The sequence below is a fragment of the Lathamus discolor genome, chromosome 3 (assembly GCF_037157495.1).
Source record: "Lathamus discolor isolate bLatDis1 chromosome 3, bLatDis1.hap1, whole genome shotgun sequence".
Classification (NCBI taxonomy): domain Eukaryota; kingdom Metazoa; phylum Chordata; class Aves; order Psittaciformes; family Psittacidae; genus Lathamus; species Lathamus discolor.
Genome location: NC_088886.1, coordinates 101,082,525 through 101,107,463, shown reverse-complemented (window position 1 = coordinate 101,107,463; position 24,939 = coordinate 101,082,525). Strand labels below are relative to the sequence as shown.

At 38.4% G+C, this 24,939-nt stretch overlaps 1 protein-coding gene across 3 annotated transcripts in view; it reads right to left on the bottom strand.

Moving 5' to 3' along the window:
• The window catches only part of GRID1 (glutamate ionotropic receptor delta type subunit 1), a 539,323-nt gene that overhangs the window by 296,379 nt on the left and 218,005 nt on the right, over positions 1–24,939 (bottom strand). For all 3 annotated transcript variants that reach the window (XM_065670830.1, XM_065670832.1, XM_065670833.1), the window contains one exon: positions 17,434–17,718. In XM_065670830.1, coding sequence (XP_065526902.1) covers positions 17,434–17,718 — 285 coding nt within the window. The remainder of the gene's footprint in view (positions 1–17,433; positions 17,719–24,939) is intronic.

Sequence of the window (24,939 nt, the reverse complement as noted above, 5' to 3'; positions counted from 1 at the left end):
CCCTTCCTGTTTTCAAGAGGGCTTATGCTTATCAAGTATCAAATAAAAAATGCTGTAAGCCTTTTCTTACTTGTACTTGGAAATTGAAAAGAGCAAAACAAGATGTGTACTGAAAGGTGTTTTTTGGTACAGCTTTCGTATACTTAAAATTGGATAAATGCGCTTAATTTTTAAATTTAATTTAATTTTTTTTTTTATTTCCTCAGCATCTATTGTAACTGTTAGTTTGCCAGAAATATCTTACTTTTCTTTGTATGTTTTATCCCACGTTGTAAATTTTTACATAACAGAAAGGAAAAAGATAAAGTAAAATAAAGCTTGTAGTGACAGGACAAGGGGTAACAGGTTAAAACTTAAACAGGGGAAGTTTAAATTGGATATAAGGAGGAAATTCGTTCCTGTTAGGGTGGTGAGACACTGGAATCGGTTGCCCAGGGAGGTTGTGAGTGCTCCATCCCTGGCGGTGTTCAAGGCCAGGTTGGATGAAGCCTTGTGTTGGATGGTTTAGTGAGAGGTGTCCCTGTCCATGGCAGGGGGGTTGGAACTAGATGATCTTGAGGTCCTTTCCAACCCTAACTATTCTATGATTCTATAAGGAGAACAAAACTGCCAGTGAGTGCAGCAAGGCCCCACCTGAAGACTGTACTTTGGCAAAAAAAAAAAAAAAATCAACCAGTTGGTTCAATAATCCCTTGCCTCATTAAGCACTTTGGTCAAAGTGAGGAAGAGAGGAGGAAGAGCCTTCTCCAACAGAAATGCAAATAAAAACCCCTATTACTTAGTAAGAATCAGAATTTCTTTTCAAAACTGACAATTAAATAAGACCATACCGCCTTTTCTTTAAAATGAGAATTCCCAAGAGGTTTGAAAGGCATGAACAACTAGATTTTAGGTTGGCTTCTGTTACTACCATTTTAATAAGAAGCATTAGGGGCTGGACTTCAGCGCAGTCCTCACCATAGCCATCAGCTTCCTTTGTGATAAACTTCACTTTTAGAAAGCAAACAAACCTAACACACACACATGCTACCTGATACCTGGAAATTTTTAACATTCGAGAGTGACAAAAATCCTCTGGAAAAGTCACAGCAAGAGGAATGGGAACATTGCCTCATCTTAGTAAGAGATTTAGGGCTGCTGCAATCCATGTGATAACTGGAAAGTTATGGGCCATGCATCTAAACCTGACTGATAGAGGCCAAGCATAAAGTATTCTAATTGATAAGAATAAGGTGCATTAAAGTCTGATTTACATGACTAATATGTACATACAAACATGGCTGGTAGGAGTTTATATAAATCCTTCTCCATGAGGATCTGCAGACTCCTGAGACATTAAACTGATTGTCGTAGTTTAAACAAAGTCAGCCATAAACCACACAGCCCGTCCACTCACTCCCCCTTCCTTCTTGCCCTCCTCCTACACCCGGTGGTACAGAGAGGCGAATCAAAAAGAATGCAACTCCCACAGGTTGAGATAAGAACAGTTTAGTAACTAAGGTATAACACAAACCACTACTGCTACCACCAATGATAATAATGATAAAGGAAATTACAAGGGGAAAGAATACAACACCTCAACACCAGCCGACCAATAACTCGCCCAACTCCCCCCAGCCAAGCACCGACCGATACCTCCTCCAACCCTGCAGGCCCCCACCCCTTCCGGGGTAACTCTCCATTACATCCTGGGCATGACGTGCTGTGGTATGGAACACTTCTTTGGTCAGTTTGGGTCAGGTGTCCTGTCTCTGCTTCCTCCCGGGTCCCCCTCCTCCCTGGCAGAGCATGAGGCTCAGGAAGTCCTTGGCCAGACCAAACATTTGAGCAGCAACTGAAAACATCGGCGTTATCACCACTGTTCCAAGGCCAAAAAATCAAAACACAGCACTGTACTAGCTACTAAGAAGGAGAAAAATAACTGCTACTGCTGAACCCAGGACACTGATACATGGAAGATTCCCTTATATTCCAGTAAAATTAAGCTTTGCCACATCTTGTAAAAAGGCTTTAGGAAAAACATATTCAAAAGGCAAAATAGTTAGTAGACCAAGTACTTAGATGACATTAAAAGCCAATGAAACTTGGTCATCACCCTGCCATTGGACCTCCAAAAACTTCTGTGGAATTAAATAAAATTCAAAGCATAGAGATGAAGCATCTCTACAGGTTCTGTGATCTTTAAGGACTATTATGGTTTCATTTTGTTTGAAATATATGACATTGCATATCAACAGTCAAATTCTGTAAGAGACACTCCACTGGAAGACAGGCTGTAGGGGGATTTTGGTGTCTGACAATATGGCAACGTCCTACACAAGATTTTATAATGAAAAGCTTACTTTTGGGTGCATGTACATGTTTCAAACAAGCTCGGAATGAATATCACACATTTCTATACAATTACCGTGGTAATTAACATCTATAAACATCAATCATTTAAAATCCTTCTTTCCTATAATCCTTTTTCTTAAAAACAAAACAAAAAACAAACAAACTAGAAAAAAACCACCTACCCCATGATATTTACAATATTTTCCCCTCACAAAATATCTCTTTGGCACATAAAGGATTAGTTAAATAAAACAGCCATCCTCCCCTCCAAAACACATGGGAAAACAAAGCTATTTACAGGTCTTTTGCTTGCCAATTTCCAATCTCTAAATCATGATTAAGACAAAAAAAAAAAAAAAATCCCAACCAAAAAACCCCCCAAAACACCCCAAAATAAAAAAAACAAACAAAAAAACCCCAAACAAAGCACACCCACCCCCCCACACCCACCCCCCCCAACATTTAGCTGCTGATTTTTACTGTTTGAGAGGATACTCAAATCAATATCAATTTCTCATAGCAGCATTTCAACCAAGGGTTGTGTTTTTCTTTTCAGTTAGGCAGGTAACATAAATAAGAACATTCAGGAACACACTGATCTAAACATCCCCCAGATCCCTCACATTTACACACAAAGACCATAGATATTCTTACATCCTCATTTTCTAATAAATCCATGACCAAAAAAAAAAGTCCCTATAGATTGTGCTGGAGAAATACTTGCAAAACAGCAGCGGCCAAGAATAAGAGGAAATTCAACTTGGCTTTTCATTTTGTGAATAATCTTTCAGAGTCCCCAGATGGTTCCCTTAAGCTTTCATCATTAAGAAACAAAGATCCAATTAGCTATTGTTTTGCTAGATAGCACGGGTGATCTTTCTTCCTATATGAATATTAAAAACTAGCAATGAAAATGCACTCCTTTTCAGCAATGGGTCAGAACTTCTCAAATACTTCTCCAGCCCCAGATGATCACTAGTTTTGCAAAGTTTTTCTTTTCCATCTGGTAGCACTGCCAGCCCTGCTGTGACCGAAGGATCTCAAATTTGTCTGGTTTTATTATAAAGTGATTAATGGTCACAGTGAACAGAAAAATAGATTTCATGAAGTCCCAAGCAAATGAAAAGGCCATCTCCAGGGGAAATTTTGAACAATGAACAAGAGAAAGGTAGATTTTGCATTAATTGTGACTAAATTCAAGTATTTTTTCCACAGATCCTAGGACAACTCAGTGATTACTATAGACCAAGGATTTTAGAACTCTTTTAGAGATGGTTTACTCCTTCCGAATCCATTATACAGTACAACGATAACAATGAGTCTTCCTGACATCAGCTAACAAAGATGAAAAATTAAAACACAAAAGGGATTAAACACTGGAACATTAGAAACAAACCTTTTCCTGAGCAATGGCAGTCATGAGTCCTGTGATTTTGTGTCTGATGTTTAGATTACCTCATATTTAACAATGTCTGATTAAAGCTTTTAAAACCATTGAATCTTCTATAAGAGCCTTTTCTTCTGGGATTCCCTGATATCAAACCTAACTGAGCGCCTGCTGCTGCTGGGTTGATTCTTTGCTGTCTAATAGCTTGCAATTGAGTTCACAGCACAATCTTCCACACTGCTGGAATTCTGAGATCTCTTGTACTGACCACCTTTTCTTTTCCTTTTATTAACAGAAAGGGCTTGAGGCCTCTGCCATATCAGACTGATTCGAAATTGTTCAACAAGATCAACATTATTTAGAACACAAGCAGACTGACAGATGACCTCACACATGCAGAGTGCAATCACAGATGCTGTATTTTTTCAGCAACCAAGTAAAATTCAACACAGACTGAAAAACTCAGTCCCTGACTATCTACAAGTAGACAGCTCATTCTGTAAACATAGTTATGCGTGTTTCAGTTTGAGGTTATATGTAGCCTCTATAGTCCCTCTATGCAGTCTAAAGATCGAGAACTTGGCATATGCCTAAATTTTGCAGGATAGGAGGTGATACTGCTTCATGACCTTCTCTGGCATGGATGGTATTAGGCTCTAACTTACTCTATCAGGAGTAGTTCTGAGTATCTTAAACAGGCTATGAATTCTCCAATTCCTTTCCTATGATTATTCATTTCCATCCAGATTTCAAGGAGACCATGAACTCATTTAAAGTTACACAGGTACATCAGTTCTTGCAGAATTTGTGAAAAAGTTGGCAATAAAGTTTTCATCTTTATTACTCTCAACTCAATCCAGATTCTTTAACTTAAGAAAATAGATCTCAGTCTGGAAAACAAAATTCCTTCTCTCCTTCCCCTCAATTATGAAGCTTTTAGTTAATTTTTACACTGTATTTTTTAAATGTACTGCAATGAATTTGCAGAGCTAGTGAAACAAAGCCCTTCTATCACCTTCACTACATGAGGTAAGCCCATAAAGTGGAGACACTCACTGCTAACTTTGTTGTTTTCTCTCTTACTACTTAAGTCTAATAAGAATTTTCTCCACCACATCATGTTATAAACCATCAACTGATCTGATGCAACTGTCTGAAGTGGCCCTAAATGTCTTATTGTTCTCTGATATAAATTCAAGATTTCTATTATTGCTAGTTTGCTAATTTTCTATTACTGTTGCACAGCAGAAGTTACTAAACCAGATCCAAAGGAAACTGACTAAATTATAGTAATCAAAACAGAAAGAGGACAGTCTGAGATTCCACAAAAAAAACCCACTTCCATCCCTTAGTGGTATTACTTCCATCACACCAATGTAATGCCTTCCCGCAGCCAGTCGTTGGTTATTGAGAGGGTGGCTGCACTTGCTAAACTCACTTGTCTCCGGGGTTCCAACCCCTTCTGATGCCATGATCCAGACGTCTGTTCCCTTCTGATGGCATAAATAGGATTTTAGAGAAAGAAAAGTACCCTATAAACCCCACTAATTAGTCAATAATCTGAAGCGTCCCTCTTTCTTTGCCACCCACCCTTTTTACTGCAAGGCTGCCCTTGTTATTCCCATTTTAATACCATAATGTATAGTTTCACTTAATTACAGCTTGTCCAGACTTCCATAGCTGCACAAGATGGGAATGAATAAAAGATACACACCACCACAAAGACTCCCACAGATGTTACTTTATACAGCAGAGACAGAGCATATCACTAAATATTGCTTGCTAAAGGAATAGTGCATTTTGGCCATCAGACCTACCATTTGGAGTCAAATATCTCCATTCCAAACTATTCTCTTTTTTATAAAATCTGATAAGCTTATACATACTTTCATACAAGGCAATCACAACACAGCATCCTTAATGCAGAGCAACAGGGAAGATCTTCACTCAAAATTAAAGCACACTGCTGTTCCTTCAGCCAACAAGATTTCTATTACGCCAGAAGTGCCTGGCGGGGTATCCAGTTAGGTGTTGGTGCTCAGGCTGTGCTGACTTAAGAATACAATGCCAGAATTTGACCTTTAATTATTCTTCCACAGCAAGGGGGATGCATATTCCTACTGACAAAAATAAATGGAAGACAGTTCTTTCCTGTAAAGATTCTGTCATTTGAAGGATAAAGGTGATTACAGGGAAGTGTTGATTCTAGTTAATGGCTTATTCCTTTCTTAACAAAGTTCTCTTGATGTTATAATACAGATTTTGGAAGACAAGATGTATCTTAATTCCTGTTAACGGCAGTATTAAATATTAATATCAGTGGGCCAAAGCAAAATTACTTTCAAAATTACTGAGGAGTTGCATTAGGACAAATAAGATCTCTTAGTTATGGTCTGTTATGCAAAGAAGGCATTTTGTATCTCAGGGACTAAATATTTCTTGGTCTTTGGACATAAACATAACAACCATTCTTCCACAGCAGTTTCTCGGTTTTCCTCACTCTGCATGGGTGTTTTCCAGAAGATACTTTGCTCATGCTGTAAGCAAATGGTGGCCAGAGGCAGAGCAGAGGAAATCATAATCATATTGAAAATTAAATTCGAGACAGCCATAGTATATACCAGAGCTGGATTACTATCCTGAGTTCTCGAGTTCTCTTCCACATCTGCTGCATGACAGCTGAAGATTTATCGAGCCAAAGGTTCAGTTCTTACTGATAGATGAGATAGGCTGGTGAGAAGGTGCCCAGGAAGGTTATGGAGCAGATACACTTTACATGATATCATGCAGCACATACAGGACAAGCAGGTGATCAAGTCCAATCAGCATGGGTTTACAAAAGGCAAGTCCTGTTTGACTAACCTGATCTCCTTCTTTCACAGGTTGATCTGCTTAGTAGATGAGGGTAAAGCTCTGGCTGTTGTCTACCTGGAATTTAGTAGGGTCTCCGACACCATTTCCTAAAGAATTCTCCTGAGAAACTGGCTGCTCATGGCTTGGAGGGGTGTACTCACTTGGAGGGGTGTTTTCACTGTGTGAAAAACTGGCTGGATGGCCAAGCCTAAAGCATGGTGGTGAATGGAGTTAAATCTAGCTGGCAGCCAGTCACAAGTGGTGTTCCCCAGGAACAAATTGCACCAGGGAAGGTTTAGATTGAATATTAGTAAAAATTCTTCACCAAAAAGGTTGTCAAGTAGGCAAGTTGTTGAGTCAGCATCCCTGGAGGTATTAAAAAGATGTGCAAATGTGGCACTTCGGGACATGATTTAGTGGTTGACTTGCCAGTGCTAGGTTAGCGGTTGGACTTGATGATCTTAAAGGTCTTTTCCAACCTAAATGATTCCATAAAATGGGGACTGTCAACAGTTCCCGACTCTGTAAGGCCTTCCAATTTAAAGAACTGAAATGTTTCCTCCAAATAGCATTACAATATCTATATTTCCACCCAGAGCTCTCCCATAACAAAGAATAATCAATGAAGTTATTGCAAGGAATGCCTCCACTCAATTTTTGTCTCTGTCTTGAAGCCCTCCACAATTTTTCCAGATGATTTTGTTAGAAATAGCCTATTTAGGTCTTGATTACTAAAACGAGAGATACAAAACCAAAATATCCAGTTTTAAAAAGGATCTCCATAGGTGTTAGTGTTCCCCAGTAATGAGACTAATTCTATTTACTCAACTTTTACACAAAAATAATGTATTATTTCCATTTAAACAAACACTGTAACATGATGAATATTAAATCACTCTCCAGTGGAACTCATACATCCAGATTATATTCCTAATGGGCTCCGACTCTGAATAATCCAAGTTGTGAGGCCTTTTTTCCTCTGCTTTTTATTTAATTTTTCATAGTCTAATGATGCATTTTCCTTCTAAAGTGATTGAAGTGAGTCTTAAAACAACTTCAAGAGCAACAAGTCTAAACATAGAACATAGATCCAGAAGGCACAAAAGGCCTGCACAGACAATTAAAGGAAGAGAAAAAATGTGTCACCTCTGCACACCTCTGGACAGGAAGGGAACTTTGCATAGCTGTAGACAGCTAGCTAGACATAAAAATGAGATTCAGAACACTAATGAAATCAAAGATACCTAGTCTATAGTTACACAAATATCTTAATGGTCAAATGCTCCCCATGTGTCTGCAATTTTTACGCAATGGAAAAAGCACAGCTACCTTATCTTGTAGGATAAGGTGATGAACTGTAAATCACACAGATACTATGATAAAAGAACCTCACTAAACAGTTTCATGTAAAGTCATAAAGGTAACATATAACACAGCATTGACTAAGTGTACAACTTCAGGTTCTGCTCTGAGACCAGACAACTCCAAGTCCTTTGGTATCTGAATGGTTGAAGGATTCTCCACATTTCAAATTGACTAGTTCCTGAAGAGAAGGAGCATTGAGATGGAAACTTCTACAGTACAAATTCCAAGAGTGTACTGACAGGAATTCACATTTCTTCATTTTCTACTGTTTCCTGATATAATAGCCTCTTACGTAACTTATCTGTGTTTGCATTCACCTCCACATGAAAAATCAATCAAGCTTTGCTTAGCCTTCTTGATCACTGGCCCTTTTTTTGTCAGCTAAGGATAAGTATCTTGCTTTCCTGCTTGCTATCACAAAATAAAAGATTATCTTGCATTTCCATGAGGGCTAGGAGAATGGCCCTTCTGTTTGTTTTAATTCACAGTATGAATGATATTTATTTCATATTCCACAAAGATCACTGCAGTACAGAATATTTACAGTCCTGTCTTATGAGAAAAGAAAAAAAAAAAAAAGGAAGGGAGGAAGGAAAAAACACAACTATGGCTTTACATTTAAATGTCACCTGGATTGCATCGATCAGATCTTTCCAATTCCCAGATGTTGAATAAAAAGCTGGCTCTGCCTAAATAATTTTGCTACATTATATATACACAAAAAGTCAGTAGTCTACTGTTTTACAAATATATGACTATATTACAAGCATATGAATACTGTGCAGGAATGCTAATAGCACATATTTATTGACAGCTACACAATATATAGAAAACCACTTCAACCCTAAGGACCCTGTAAAAATTACATCCTATATTTTTCCTCTAAAAAGATTTTAGTCATTTCACATTCATTGTGGTCCTCAAGATTAATCCCTCCTATGAAAACAATGACTAATAATGCTTTCTCTTCTCTAACATACTCAGTCACAATGCTTTTCAAAGCAGAGGGGAAACAAAAAGAATCAGAGTACATTCATTCACTGTTTACCATTGATCAGCAAAGAAAAGGAATAGTCCTGGCCAAAGAACTAGCACCAGCCTATGGAAAGGGTGCTGAAGAAAACCAGCAAAGCCACAACAAAGCTTAACCATATGAAAAAAAAAAATAAATAAAACACAGTATCTAAATACAAGAAGCGTGATAAGGAGAAGGAATAGGATTTCTGTCTCAAGTAAGACATAAAGCACTGATAGAAAGCCACACCAAATCTTAACTGGGTAAAACAAAAAAGAAACCATTTCCACTCAGGAAGGAAACCAAAGAATTCCAGATCAGAGTGGCATCAAAAAGATTAGTAGGCATGACTGGGCAAAGGCAATAAAGGAGCAGAGGAAATATGTTTCCTTGATTCCATATATGAGCTCATATATACAATTACACACAAGCATAAACACATGTGCATGTAAATATACATACACTCCTTTACCATTGCCTTGAAAACCATATATAAATATTTATGCTGGTATGCATATATGAATTCTCTTCCTTCCCTACCAGTTTCCATGAAAGACAATAGAGACTGGGAACTTATTCACCAAAGTTCATTGCACATCGAGATACCTGAATACTTTTTCTCAGAATGTTACTGCCTGACGCCCCACATACCTCCTCAGGACAGACTTCAATCCTTCTGCAGTTCAATTTCCAGCTACGCATTTATTGATGAATGGATATATAAACATTCACTCTCTAGCAAATGTGAACTTGTCCTGAGTTTAGCAGTAGCAGGCAGTTTTTTCTCCTTAGTATCTGGTGCAGCGCTGTGTTTTGACTTTCAGCCTGGGAACAGAGCTAACTCTGCTACTGCTAAACCCAGGACAGAACTAAGAGTCCCTTCTGGAATTAGCTCCTTGGATTCCCTGTTCAAGCACACCAAATTATCCTTACATCTCCTTGCCATTTTCACATGGCTGAACAAACAGTTTAGCCTTATGCCATGTCTTGAAAAGTCAAGAGATTGAAACTATCATCAGTCAGGGAAAGAAAGTCCAAGAACTTTGGACCTTTTGCAGATGGCATCTACAATTTTCAAAGACCTCTCTGTTCAAAATGAATTAATTTGCACCCTCTGGTTCCAGGCTGCTGAACTTTGCATTTTCTTTAGGCAGTGTGTGCTGCATTATGAAATATTTCTCTGTTTCAGAATATAAACGAGAAAAAACATAGTCACCAATAGCCAATCGTTTCCACAAAGTTGAGCCTGGAGTGTTCATTAAAATATTACAATGAGTTGAAATAGAGAGAGTAAAGAATGCATAATAAGTGCTTTCAGGACTAGATTAATAATCACTTCCAATCAGATGACTGACCAGAAAAGCTGACTGGCTTCTAATACCACTGAACTTCCAGGTAGACTATGACAGCACTTATTCAGAATAAAGGCTTTATCATAACTTTAAGATCAATTGTACATACAACATGTATGTACATTTACGTATATGCACATCTGTACATTTGTACATCATTTGTATTTATCATAACTGTAAGATCATATGATATCAGGCCTTGCCCTGAAATCATTTAGTTACTAGCTTTTATGGGAAACAATCTCTGTCCACCACTCTCATACCATGCTAGGAATTATGAGGGCGTTAGAGAGGGAGAAACCTTACTTCTGCTACTGGCAAGGTTACCCATATACCTTAAAAATAAAAGTACTAAAATTAATTTATAAGTAATCATTTGAAGTGAAATTGACTTTCCTTAATTACATTTAGTATTATATACTGTGATGCTTTACTAAATAAAAAAATACAACCAAAAATGACAAAAATCTATGCTTAATTTAAGTAGGCCAATTACTTTAAGTGCTGCTACAGTCAGAAAAGTGGTTCAAGGATAAACATAGGAACACACAATGAAATTTCTTCAACAGATTTCAGATCAAATTCAGTGTAAAATTCAAAAAGTCAATTTCTTTTTTTTCCTCTACACCATGTTATCACAAATTCCCAATGGGACTTGAAGAACTTGGCCGATTTCTTTCTTTCCTGGCATTCTCTGCAGCAGCAGTGACGATTACATACTATGTTACAAGAAACACTCTTTTCATGGGAAAGTCTTCATTTTTTAAAAGTAGAAATTAAATATTTAATATTTGTCTGAAGTCTAGACATCCAGTATCCCCAGTTACACATGAATAACTAGGTAGTACAGAATTTTTGTAGAATAAATGCTCAGAGGATTCTGTTCCTTACTGGATGAAAAGGTGCTTAGGCTGAGTCTATTCCTCCCTTTATCAACTTACACAGCAGCACCAGTGGCAAAGATTATAGAACCATAGAATACAAGGTTGGAAAAGATCTCAAGGATCACCTGGTCCGACCTTCCCTGGCAAAAGCACACTCTAGACAAGTTGGCCCAGCACCTTGTCCAGATGAATCTTAAATTATTTAACGGTGGGGAATCCACCACTTCTCTGGGGAGATTATTCCAGTGGCTGATTGCTCTTTCTGGTAGTGTCAAAATTGCTGAACAGACATTTACCAACGCATGCGCAACTGGTTCACCACTTCCTAAGCACCAGATTTCCTGTATTGGCATTAAACAAAGCATTCTCACTGGAAAATACTGTAGAGAAATGTGTCAGCCCTACTCATGCAGAACTGGTTGCCCGACAGCTGCAATAATGATGCAGAAAGCAGAAGATAACTTACATTACACTGACAAAATTGAAAGAAATATTAAAGACAATAAAAAAAGTAAACCAGGTAAAATGAAGCACCTCCCATGTGAAGACAGGCTGTGAAAATTGGGGCTGTTCAGCCTGGAGAAGAGAAGGCTGCGTGGAGACCTCATAGCAGCCTTCCAGTATCTGAAGGGGACCTATAAGGATGCTGGGGAGGGACTCTTCATTAGGTACTGTAGTGACAGAACAAGGGCTAATGAGTTCAAACTTAAACAGGAGTAGCTTAGGTTAGATATAAGGAAGAAGTTCTTTGCTGTGAGTGTGGTGAGGCACTGGAATAGGTTGCCCAAGGAACCTGTGAATACTCCTTCCCTGGCAGTGTTCAAGGCCAGGTTGGACAGACCTTTGGGTGACACGGGTTAGTGTGAGGTGTTCTTGTCCATGGCAGGGGGGTTGGAACTAGATGATCTTAAGGTCCTTTCCAACCCTGTTTTATGATTCTATGATGAAAGTAGCTTATGTGAAAATGTTTTACTCTGCTTTTATTGTGACAGACAATGATTCACATCACAACTAATTTGCAGTTACACATGGACTGGGTGAAAGCACTCATTTCTTAATTTTTATTACCATATTCCTTTGCAAATTAAATAGTTGCAAGAGTAGTCACCTGTACAAATCAATCTTTACAAAGAAGACACTATTCCAGGACCAACAGCTAGTTATAAAACTATTGAGAGCAGAATACCTGTAATTTCCAGCCAAGTATGAGGCCCTTAACATGTAGGACTCAAAACTGTCACGTAATTATTGCACGAAACAAAATGTATGAAACTCAGCATATTGAAAAATCAAGATCTTTCTACATAGTACAATTCAAAATTAATGGGCATCGATTATCATAAAGAAAAAATCTCTAATATTAAAAAATTAAATAATTTATAAGAGGATACATTGTGGGTTTGGCTTTTTTCCATGTACTTACAAAGTTCCATAGATAGATTTAAAAGGTTCAATATTCTTTAAAAGTTTCTTCAGTAAAAATTTTTTTATAACACTTTACTTAACCAGATAACACTCACTTATTGACACCAAAAATTAAGAATAAAATATTACAGCTCCTTTTCACACATCTAGTTTCACTTTCACCAACAAAATAGAGTCATTAAAAAAAAAACACAAAAAAAAAACAAAAAAAAAAAACAAACAACAACAACAAAAATAAACAATCAACAAACCTGTCTTATGTTTTGTAATATGGCCATGTGCACATGTATGTAGGAAGCCAGAGAGACTCAATATAACTATAAAGTGCTCTTCAACAGGAAGATTAAACTAATGAAAATACAGCTATTACATTTCTTTTCAAAAATATGACTTGGTATTCATAATTGTTTTCATTTTCACATCCAGCCTCCAAAATCCTTCTCAAATCCTTCCTCTAATAAACACCTGTTTATTTACCCACCCTAGAAGCACACTTTCAACTGTTTATTACCCAACTGTATCTTACTGTGGGCAGCACCCACTGCTTTTAACATATACTAACTTTAGAGCTTGGTAAGATTATTTACAAAACTTGTCATGCTACCAATTTTCATGTCAGAAAATTTGATTACTGATGCTTCTACATCCAAGAGGTCAGCAAAATAAAACTTTACACTTTCCAGCACACCCTTACACACTGATGCAATGTATGTAGAGGCACAAAAGATGCTCCTTCCTGTAGAGGAAAAAGCAATTCATAACACATCAGAACAGCTGAAGAGAAATCAATTAGGATGACACATATGATGATGATTAGGATGACACAACAGATCTAATTTCTCTTGCAGGTTCTTTAACAGATTAGTAGACCTAGTTCCACAGAGCACCATCTGACAGCCATTGACAAACTTAGAATCAACTTGGTGTTTTCCCCAGAAAATTAATGTCAGATACCACAATTGAGATGCCATTTTTTATAACGATATTTAAAGTAAAATAATGTATCTATCATGACCCTGGTCCCTTGAGCGCTTACTGTTATTGCCATATTCCTGACAGTGCCACTTAATTCTGCTGCCTAAAGAATTTCTACGGAAATTTCAACCACCAGTTCAGTCACACTGGGAGGAAAGTTTTACTTTCCATTTCACACACGGGAAAAGCAAGCATATACAGGGGCTAGAGAGGCTTCTCAAGATGGTATGGCATGGCAGAGACAGAAAGAGGGATCGGACTGTCTCATTCTGGCCTTGAGCTCCATCAGTGCTACAACACATCAGCAAGACAGGACACTTAACTATGACTTGAATTGCTATAGTGCCTAGTCATTCTTTTCATATCAGGCAGCAGTCTCATCGGCAGAAAGCTCCTTTTATATATCAAGGGGAACAAATTTCCACACATTGTCTGAAATTATGCACAAACCATAAGTGAGAGAAACAGAAAAACAAGGGTTGAGTCATGAAGATGCAGTATGACATCAACCCTTATATTTTCTTATACAAATACAGAACTATACGGTTATGTATCAACTGAACTTTCCCCCACTGGTACTGCTCAGTGCAATAGTATATAATCGAGAAGAGTCTGAATGCTGCAAATATCAAGTCTGAGGTCTTTGAAAGATCACTTCTCCAGAACCAAGCTATTACTCATTCCTTGCAGCTATCTATTTCTTCACCACAAGTGACACAATCTAAAAGCTGGTTTCACATTAGGTGGAACACCACAGCTTTTACCCTGTTTCTACCATTTCCATTTAGCAATTGTTTTCTTTAAAACTTGAGCAACTTTCCTGCAAAACCTCTCCATTTTTTGTTGCAGAATTTGAGATATTTTACTGGAAAGGATCATATTCTTTCACTGAAGTTGTGCATACAGATGTCCTCCTGTAAAGTTAGTGTTAGGAGTGTAAAACAATGTATATTTTATCATGAGCATAATATTCATTGTCCCTGCCCATGGCAGGGGGGTTGGAACTAGATGATCTTTAAGGTCCGTTCCAACCCTAACTGTTCTATGCATCAATGATTCAGGGGCTTGTTAGGTTGTTCAGTGACTGCTCCGTATTTCTAATTGCCAAGTCTGTTACTTTTCCTTAGTTTAGCCAGTGCAATAATTATAATCCAAATATGCATGTCTGATAAGGGATGAGTAATTCCTGAGGTGAACAATTTTCAGTTCCAGTATAACACAGCATTACTATAAACATGGGACTTCTTTAAATTGTGCCATGTTTATTTTGTCTTTAGAAAACTTGACAGTATCCACAAGGAGGACATCAAGGTATTGGCTGTTTTTTAAGAGATCAGCAGAAGGAGAAATTAAAACATTACTCAAGGAAATAGTATATTTTCCAGAGAGATATATCCAGACAGCAGGTAAAGAAGGACCATTTATTACAGCAAACCACAGAAGCCCAGTGCTGGAAACCCTCTGCAATCACTAACATGTATTCTTGAAATGAACTGCTTCCTCATGACTGGAAATGTGTAAGCAAGGTTCTGCTGAAGCTAGATAATGAGGGCAATGGGCATGTCCTGGGAACCAGGCTGTTGTTCTTGAGCTCAGCATGCAATCTCCTGGGAACTAGATTATTTATCCCTTCTCCACCAATGCCTCCCCAGAGTTGGCAAGGTTCAGTTGGTTTCATTACAGAAACTCCTCAAACCAAATTCTTATGAAAAAAAAATTAAATTCCATCTATTGGAATGGGTATAAGATGGTTGTTACATCCAAGAGGAAGAAAGGAAACAGTACTTAGGCAGCTGCAGTACACAATGCACTCTCAGCTGGAAGGAACAGAACACCTGTGGCAATTTTCCATCCCCTTTTAGTGTCTTACTGATTTGGACTGAAGGTCAGTCTGTGCTAAATGGAAAAGATAAATTTGATCAAAACTCATTTTACAGAATATTTGAATTAAGGGTTTCAGGATTTGGTACCGAGATGTTAACCCTTTGCAGAAAAAGGCAAAGACACAGATGTACTGCTGGAATGGGTGATACCACAGTTCAGTAACCAGGTTTGCTACCAAGGAAAATGGGTAACAGCAGTTTGTACACAGAACATCTGGGGTATTACCAGGGCTAGGATTCCCAATCCAGAGGTTGAAAGATCCCTAACTCAGTTTTGGAAGTTTAAAGCTACAAATCCGCAGGATGAAAACAGTAACTATAAAAGAATGGTTGCAAAGCATCCATTTCAGATCTTCTTTTTTTTTCATTCTTGGAAGTAACTCTTAGAATAATTTTAACTTTTTAAGCCCAATCTTCTGCTACTTAACAACTTTCTTAGTGATATCAGAAGGCCACCCACAGAATACCTACCACTTGTGGGTTTTGCTTTCAAATCATCCACTGGCCAAGCATTACATAGGATAGTAATCACATGGCAGGTTTTTTGCTGGGTTGGTAGACTTTTGACTGTATAGATTTAGAAGGCATCACGGCAGCCTTCTCATGCGTAAAATAATTCTATACAATTAAAGGATGCTACAGTTTCAGTTGATTTCCCACTTAAAATCACCCTCATCATGTTTGGTCCACCTGTTGAAGAGACAGCAAAGTGACATCTCTGAGAACAGAAAGCTGTACCCAAGACTTCCAGAACCCATCCAAGCTTAGGAGTCTTTGCACAGCCTTTTGGGGTTTTTTTGTTTGGTTGGTTGGGTTTTGTTGTGGAGTCTGTTTGTTTGTTTGTTTGTTTTTTAACCAGGACTAGCCAAACCTCAAAACCAAAGATGTTATTTCTCTCTGATTCACCACTGAAAATCTATCATTATAAGAGATGAATACAAATATGTATCTTTTGCAATTGTGGAAGACTAAGTATAAGACCCAAACTACATGCACAGATACACATAGGATTATTTTTCCAACTGCAATTTAACCTAGTCTCCTTTCTTTGTATTCTGCTCATAGTAAGTCACCAATGCCAAAAGCTACTCATCACATTTTAAATGAAAAGTGTCTGCAGGGTCTTAAAATATACTGCAGAGAATTTATTTTCCCCATTACATCTTTTTACCTTACATCTATTATAGATCCTACAGCCAAAGATGAGAGTCCTGAAAATACCACAGAATTACAACTATGGAACAGTGTTCGTATCAGTTGAGCTGGTGGAAGGGTTGAAATAAAAATAAAATTATGCACACAATTCCCTTTCACTCTAAGAGCTTGGCACAATGAAAGATTTTTTCCATTCATTCTTTACACCCATCATAATTTGCTTGGGCAGAGACTCCTTTTCCTCAAGTTCCATCCCAAAGTGAAAATTTTGCTGAAGGAAATGTGTTAGATATAGGGAAAATACTAACTCTACCTTTGGTTTAATGCCAGGAAGTATATCACTGTGAAGTTTAGCCCAAATGGAGAACAGTGTGAGGAAGCATGTGAAAAAAGAAACTGTAAATAGTTATTATGAAAATTAATTTTTAAAGAGAATGGTACTCAGCTTTGATAGAAAGTGTTTTCTGGGAATGGGTAGAGGCTATGTTGAACTTCCTTGCACAGCTGTGACCCCTGCCAATCAATGTCAACACTTCATTAATATTTTACTGAAAAACTGTGAGATGATTCAAACTTCAGCTGTCTTGGTAGGTGTTGCTAAGCAACTTTGCTGCTTGTCTGAGAACTAGTTTTCACAGTAACCTTTCTTTCAAACCAAAGACCTGCATCCACTTGAAACACTTTCCTCTTTGTCAATGAAGAACCCAGAAAGTTATATTCCACCTCTTCCGTTATATTTTCCTCCCCATCTCCAAGTTAAGAAGAAACCAATTTAACAGCATCTGAAATTCTCCACTGTACTTACCATAATCACTGTCATAAAATACTATGAATTTCTGCCACCGCAGCTCAGTGACCAGTTTCAGCATAACATCATTGAGGCGGACCGGTGGTCGGGCAGCCAGCGTGTACTCCTCCTCCTCCAGGCTGGGGTTCAGGTGGCAGGCTGTGCGTGGGGAGCCTCCTGTGTTGCGCTGTACAAAAAGGTGTGGAATGTGCATGGCATCTGTCAGGGACTGCAGGGCATTGGCCGAGGCACAACCAGTGGACGTCACTAAGGCTAAGATCCCCAGAGTCATCAGATCACAGGCTAGAGAAGACAAGAAATAAAGCAGGGTTAGAATAAGCTCAACAATTCCTTTTACGAACTTAGATGCTAAGAAGGGAACAAGACAGGCAATTAACACAGAGCTGAAATTATTTCTATTACAGTATCAGCTGAAGCCTTTCAGAGTCAGGTCCTGTACCTTTATGGAAGGAGACAGTATCTGCAATCTGTATTGATAAGACAGAGCACAAATAACATTACTGCTGTCATTTCTTCAGACAGGAGCCAATGTGGACAGATATTATGACCCTTGCTTCAGGCCATTCCCAGGGGAAGCAGGAACTGAGCTCCTGTCTTTTAAAACTCACTTCGCTGCTTCTACTTCTTAATCTTTCTTGTGCACATTGGATTGAGACTTTGGACAAAAAAAAAAAAAAAAAAAAAAAGCCATTTCTTTTGTTTCAAGGATTTGCCTTACACAATAGAGTTTTGAAGGATTTTTTTAATTGATGAAAAAACATTCACTGTGCATCTCAGAGTAATGGAGAAACAACAAAGGTACTTGTTAGAACAAAGGCAACTCATCAGTGACTAAACAATTATTAACAAGGCTGTAGCTGTCTTCAAAAAGATCCAGAAAAGCACGTACTATTTAAAAATACAGCATATACATTTGAGCCCATTTTCTTTTGAGAAGGAAGTGTTAGTTGAGTTTGAAATGGGACTCTCAGGACTTCTCAAAGTAAGACAAGCTAATATTCAGCTGGGGCTGGAAAACATTTCCAGCCAAGGCCCCCAGCTATAATTCAGCAGCTATTTAATCAGTGGTGGTGGTAAGACTGTGTAAGACTGAGGCAGCTGTTGATTCCTGTTTTCACTAGCCCTCTTGAACAAGCAGCAGCAAAGTTGGCCCCTGGGAGCTCAGCACAGTGAGCGCTCATAAGTTAGTACTGCACCAGCCCTGAGGGTCCCCCAGAAGCATTTGGCACTTCTACTCCTCTCTTTGAGGAGAGAGGGGAGTAAGCTCAAGGTTTCAGTAGCTGTATCAGCCCCTAAGCACACCTGCATGTGCACAGCTTGCCCAAAGGAAGCCAGCCACTCTGCTTCCCCAGGACAGAGGCCCAACCTGATAAAGCCAGACAGAAGGTCTGGAGATGCTTCTGTCCCAAAGAGAAGGTCTAGAGATGCTCCACAATCCTCCTGAAGTTTAACTGAGCTTGCTAACAGTGGATAAACAAAATAACAGTGCATAATTCAGAGCCACTCCAGGACATGCAGAATAGCTGAGGGCTGGAAATGTGTTTTCCAGATGGAGAGGGAAGGCTGCCCGCATTGGTGCTTCTCCCGTGCAAGGTGACTGCCTCAGCATGCAAGACAGCAGGTTGCACATGCACAGCATGTGCTGTGTAACTGCTGGGGCTCATAACAGTTCTGGTAACGCAGGACAGAGGTGCTGCCACCCTGTTACTGACTTGCTGGTCTCCAGTGGAAATGAACTAATCAGAAAAGTAGAAAAATGAATACGAATTGAAAAGATTTTGTTTTCCTTCTCTAAACAGTGTATCTCTATTTTCAGAAGCCAAAAATTCAAAGGGACAGGATAGGTTATGAATAAATAATATATATTTTATTATCCTTTCCAACCCTAACTATTCTATGATTCTATACAATAAATAGTACTTAACAGTTAATTATCAACTAATATTAACCACATAAAGCCGCCATAATTACATAAACTGTTTCTAATGCAACCAATGAACCACTTCACCAAATAACTTCCTAAACCACACAGAAAATAAATATATTTCACTCTGATATAGGATAGCAGAAAGAAAATGTTTGATCTTCTCTATGCATAGAACATTCAACACGTATCCTAATCCAACAAAGGAAGATGAAGTACTTTTAAAATTATTTCCTTGATGGTCTTTACAATAAACATATGTCAGTTGAATTATCTAAATTTACTCTGTGTTGATTATAGTTATATGAAATTGTTCTTTGTTTTTCCTGAGAGCTGACCTGATTTAACAGCAGGGAGGCATTGCATTTGCCAAATGGGAGACCCAGGTTCAGGAACAGATTTGATTTCCCAGGCTTCTTGCCAGAGAAAACTGAACATGTCATACAGGTAATTTATTTAGACACAGTAGGGGAGGGAACAGAGAAGTGGGAACACAGAGGGAGAACAACAGAGCTGAGCTATAAGCCCCTGCAGAGATCACCAACCAGTGAGCTTTGCTGTCACCGAGGGCAAGAGAAGCAAGCCACATGGGTCTATAGAAGGAATAATTTACTTGCAAAGCAGACAGAAGGAGAGAAAAAGCAAAACCCTTTCTGATGGGAGGCTGCATTCAGAGAGTCACTTATTTGTGGAATACAGATCTGATCACCAGTTGTGTAACAAGAGAGAACTGCATTCAGCAGTTGAAACTAATCAAAAGCTGCTTGTTTATTAGCAGCGAAATGACCAGAGGTTTGACAGACAACAGCAAATAGGCACCCCTTATCTCCCAGCACAGCCCAACCAAACATGGATGAAATATCTCAGGAAAGACTGATTTGGTTGAGGCATTTTTGCAGCATTTTGTAGCTTTTGTCCATGGGTTAAAATGAAAAATTAGTCAACCCGCTTCTACATCCTGGTATTTTGTAGATTGATTATGTTCTGCCTGAAAGCATATGCTACACAGTAAACATTATCTCCTTGCTCCTTTCTGTTTTGAGATAATATAGTAAGCAGTAAAAAACTGACATGACTAAGCAAAAAAGGTTTCATATTTTCTGAATTGCTTTCTTTAGTTAAATTACAGAATATGAAACAGAGTATGTCATATTTCTTACAGAATTCTTCCACTACATACAAATACAGTGGATTCCCAGAAGTTCAACCTCTCCACATGTACTACACTGAAGGGTGCAAATAAGCTTTTAGAACATAAAGTATTACTTTCTAAATCAGTTACGCAGACGCTAACAGCTACATAACAGACTCCAATCTGTTAAAAAGTCATTAACTCTTATGACATCTTTTAATTTCTTAGAAAGAGAATGTTCAAGGATTATACAATCCCAGAAGAAAATTCCATTGACAAATTTTTTTAGGATTACCCCCTCATGTCTGTACTTTCTTGCATACAAAACTCTAACATGAGAAAATATGTGTAATTTTCTGTTTTATTTCATACCGGCTATGCATTTTAAGCCACTATCAAGCACCCCTGCCTATGTGACTAATTCTGTATGTTACTTGCAGCTTCATAAGCACTCAAAAGAACCTTCAATTTTTGCATGTTAATTTAGCCCCCATCTTGATTTCCTTAAAACTGAAATACAGCGATTTGAAGTGCCTTGGTCCATGTCAACTCACTAACATAAGTGAAAGCAGAATCAAAAGCACCTTGAGATCTTTAGTGACCATTAATCACTATAGTTGCTGTTATAAAAAAATCACATTTGTTATAACTAAGCTGCTTTCATATTTATTTGTCCTGGAGATATATTTACACAGATAAGTTTCAAGAAACAAAGTTTTTGAAGTATATGTTCCACAGATAAAAAGACACAACATTCTAGCAATCCTGCCTCACGATTACCCTTCTATGTGAATAGCAATAGTTACTAGTTTACTGTACTGAATGCTTTCATTACCATCAGGCTTCATTTTCAGAAGATACAAACATCCTACATAGATGTAGAAATGTAAGAAATGTGCCTGTTATGACGAAAACATGAACATTGCCATACCTAAAGAATAAATCTGCCTTCATCTACTTTAGCAGATTAAATTGTATCATGGCCATTGCTCATCAATACTGGCCTCCATTAACAGACCATCTCCCAAGCTTATACTTGGATTCCACTGAAGTTTCCCAAATTATTAATCAACTTTTTAGTTGCTTCAGTAAAGTATCTCTCCTGACCTATTCCTTTTAAGTCTGTTTTCAGAAACTCCCTTTTTTCATATCTGTTTGACATTTTATGACTTGAACTGTTATTTCCATTACAGTTTCACAGGACACTGCTATCTTCTCCATCTACTGCCCTGGTTTGGGTTTTTTTCCCATTTAGCTTTTCCCTGTCAGATCTGTCATGACAATGGCAGAAGTAACATAGGTTAATATATTCTGGGCATAGAATCATAGAATAGTTAGGGCTGGAAAGCACCTTAAGATCATTTAGCTCCAACCCCCCTGCCGTGGGCAGGAATGCCTCACACTAGACCATGTCACCCAAGGCTCTGTCCAACCTGGTCTTGAACACCACCACGGATGGAGTATTCATAGCTTCCTTGGGAAACCCATTCCAGGGCCTCCCCACCCTTAAGAGTGAAGAACTTCCTCCTTATATCTAATATAAACTTTCCCAGTTTCAGTTTGAACCCGTTACCCCTTGTCCTATCACTACAGTCCCTAATGAAGAGTCCCTCCCCAGCATCCTTATAGGCCCCCTACAGATACTGGAAGGCTGCTATGAGGTCTCCACACAGCCTTCTCTTCTCCAGGCTGAACAGCCCCAACTTTCTCAGCCTGTCTTCATACGGGAGGTGCTCCAGTCCCCTGATCATCCTTGTGGCCCTCCTCTGGACTAGTTCCAACAGTTCCATGCCCTTTTTATGTTGAGGACACCAGAACTGCACACAATACTCCGGGTGAGGTCTCACGAGAGCAGAGTAGAGGGGCAGGATCACCTCCTTCGACCTGCTGGTCACGCTCCTTTTGATGCAGCCCAGGATATGGTTGGCTTTCTGGGCTGCGAGAGCACACTGCTGGCTCATGTTTCTCATTTACCAACACTCCTAAGTCCTTCTCCACAGGGCTGCTCTGAATCTCTTCTCTGCCCAACCTGTAGCTGTGCCTGGGATTGCTCCAACCCAGGTGTAGGACCTTGCACTTGTCATGGTTAAACTTCATAACGTTGGCATCAGCCCAGCTCACAAGTGTGTCAAGGTCCATCTGGATGCATTGCTTCCCTAATTTTCCTATTTGTCTTATTTGACTCTTACAGCCTAGAGTACACACTAAAACTTTTCTCTCACTCCGTGACCCACATCTCTAACTGTAGTCATGTCCCATTAAGACCACACTTAATCCTAGAAGAGCAGCTATTATTTTTTCAGACTGCACCTTACCCATATGACCTTTTTCATGAGTGGATCTCCTTGTGGCACATGAGATGATGCAAGAATTCTGCTTTGTTACAATCACGTTTAAGGTCTTGCTTTTCTACCACTGCCTCTTGTATTGCCATCCTATTTCTGAAGATAGGTGTAGATGGCAAACGCCTGATTTGGCACTATCTTCATAGGGATATTTACATTGCTCAGATCTCTCTAACAAAATCCTTCTTTCTCCAGACTGCAGGGAATCAAAATGCTCCAAAAGAAACTTATCTTAACCCTAGGGAAGTGACAACATGACCATCTTCTATTCTCCCTTTCAGTGGTTTCCTATTATTCAGAAAAGGGCAGAAACTTTTCCCTTTGTTTCCACAATTATCAATAGAGACCAGCTACCACTGTAATTTCAGACGTAACAATATATCCACCTACCGGCATTCACACTGCCTCTTCAAACTTCAATGCCTTTCTGTCTCTCACTCCTATGTATCACTACAGCTGGTCCTACCCACTTTGGACACCATCTGATTACATTTGATAAGTCCTCTGCAAATTGTTTATTTTTACTTTTTTTTCTTCTTTTTCATTTTGACTAACCCTTAGGAGGTCTTTAAAGCACTGTAAATGGAGAATCATCCTAATCACAAATAACTTGAATTTTTAAAAATGTCACTGTTTGAAAACTGAGAGGTTGTTGCTTTTTTGCTGACATTTTCAAATGAAGGAAGAGAACTGCAGATCTGGCAAGAGAATGGAAATCCAGCCATACTGCATATACCTGATATTTCTGGTGTAGTACTCTGCGATGAAATTATTAACAAAGTTGGCACTTAAATGTTTGTAATTAGGTTTCAAAGCTATCATCCTGCTGAGATAAGATGAGGGACTTCATGCTTGCCTTACTATCATTGTCTCAGTCAATCTAGCAGAAAACTAATTTTTCACGTTGTTTATCTTTGAAAACCAGCAGGGAAAAATCATTTTATCATTAAAACATCAAATTCCAGAGAAAGTAGCAAGTTCAGGAGGCATGAAGGCAGAATGGGATCTATTTTGGGAACCTAAATCCCAATATTGCATGAGATTATCAAGGCCGGTAATTTATTCTGCTGAAAGTGCATAGTTAGCAAATCTACTAACTGCCCTAACAAAAACAAGCAGAATATCATGCACTATACACAAACACACACAGAAGAAACTAGCTATTGTATTATTTATGCGTACAAAATTTAATCAGCAATTTTGTTCATTAGCCAGCTTATATATAAACAGATACACAGAGAAGTTTTGGATCAAACACTAGAATAGCAGAGAGTTAAGAGATAAAAATGTAACACTTCAGAAAGCTGACAAACTATATCTTTAATCAAGATCTAAGGTCTGTGGGAAACATATCCATAGAGGTATTCTTAAATTAAATGGAAAAATTCCTTCCGGGAGGTTTGTCTGGAGCACTGACATGAGACAGAAAGGATGATGATACAAGGAAGAAAACTGCAGTGCACCAAGCAATATTTGGAAATCAAGAGGATGATGATACAATTCCTTCAGCTTAAACCAAAGTAACACAAACCAGAGAAGTGAACATTTTTACACACATCTAAGCAAAACCCAAATGTTTCTACTGTGGTACACGGGAAACCTCTATGAACTTGGAGCAGAAACCTACAGGTAATTCAGTCACACAGAAAAATAGCAAAAGCCTATTAGCTATCAACATTTTAATTCTCTTTAAGCCTTAAAAGGCCTTTAAAATTTAAACGGTTTTGTGCAAAACCAGTCCATCAGGCAGACAAAATTATCAAATATTCTTGTTAATACCACTGACAATGCTCCTATTAAAAATATTAATATACAGAAAGATTCACTCCTGCTACTGGTGAATTAAGAACATCAAGCTTAGTCATCTAAGCACTCGCTCAAACTGATGCTACACTAAATGGGGTTTCCCAAAGAATATGTTTCTTACTTTGTATTTCATGATGTTTGCGTACTCTTCAGCTACTTTTATTAACAGAGAAAGGCAATTCATAATGAATTTGCATCATCGGTATGTAATGTGCTATGCAATTGCCCTTCTTTTGGATACTCAGCAGTAAACATATTTTTCTGTCTTCCCTTTCTGTAGGTTTTTCCTTACCTTT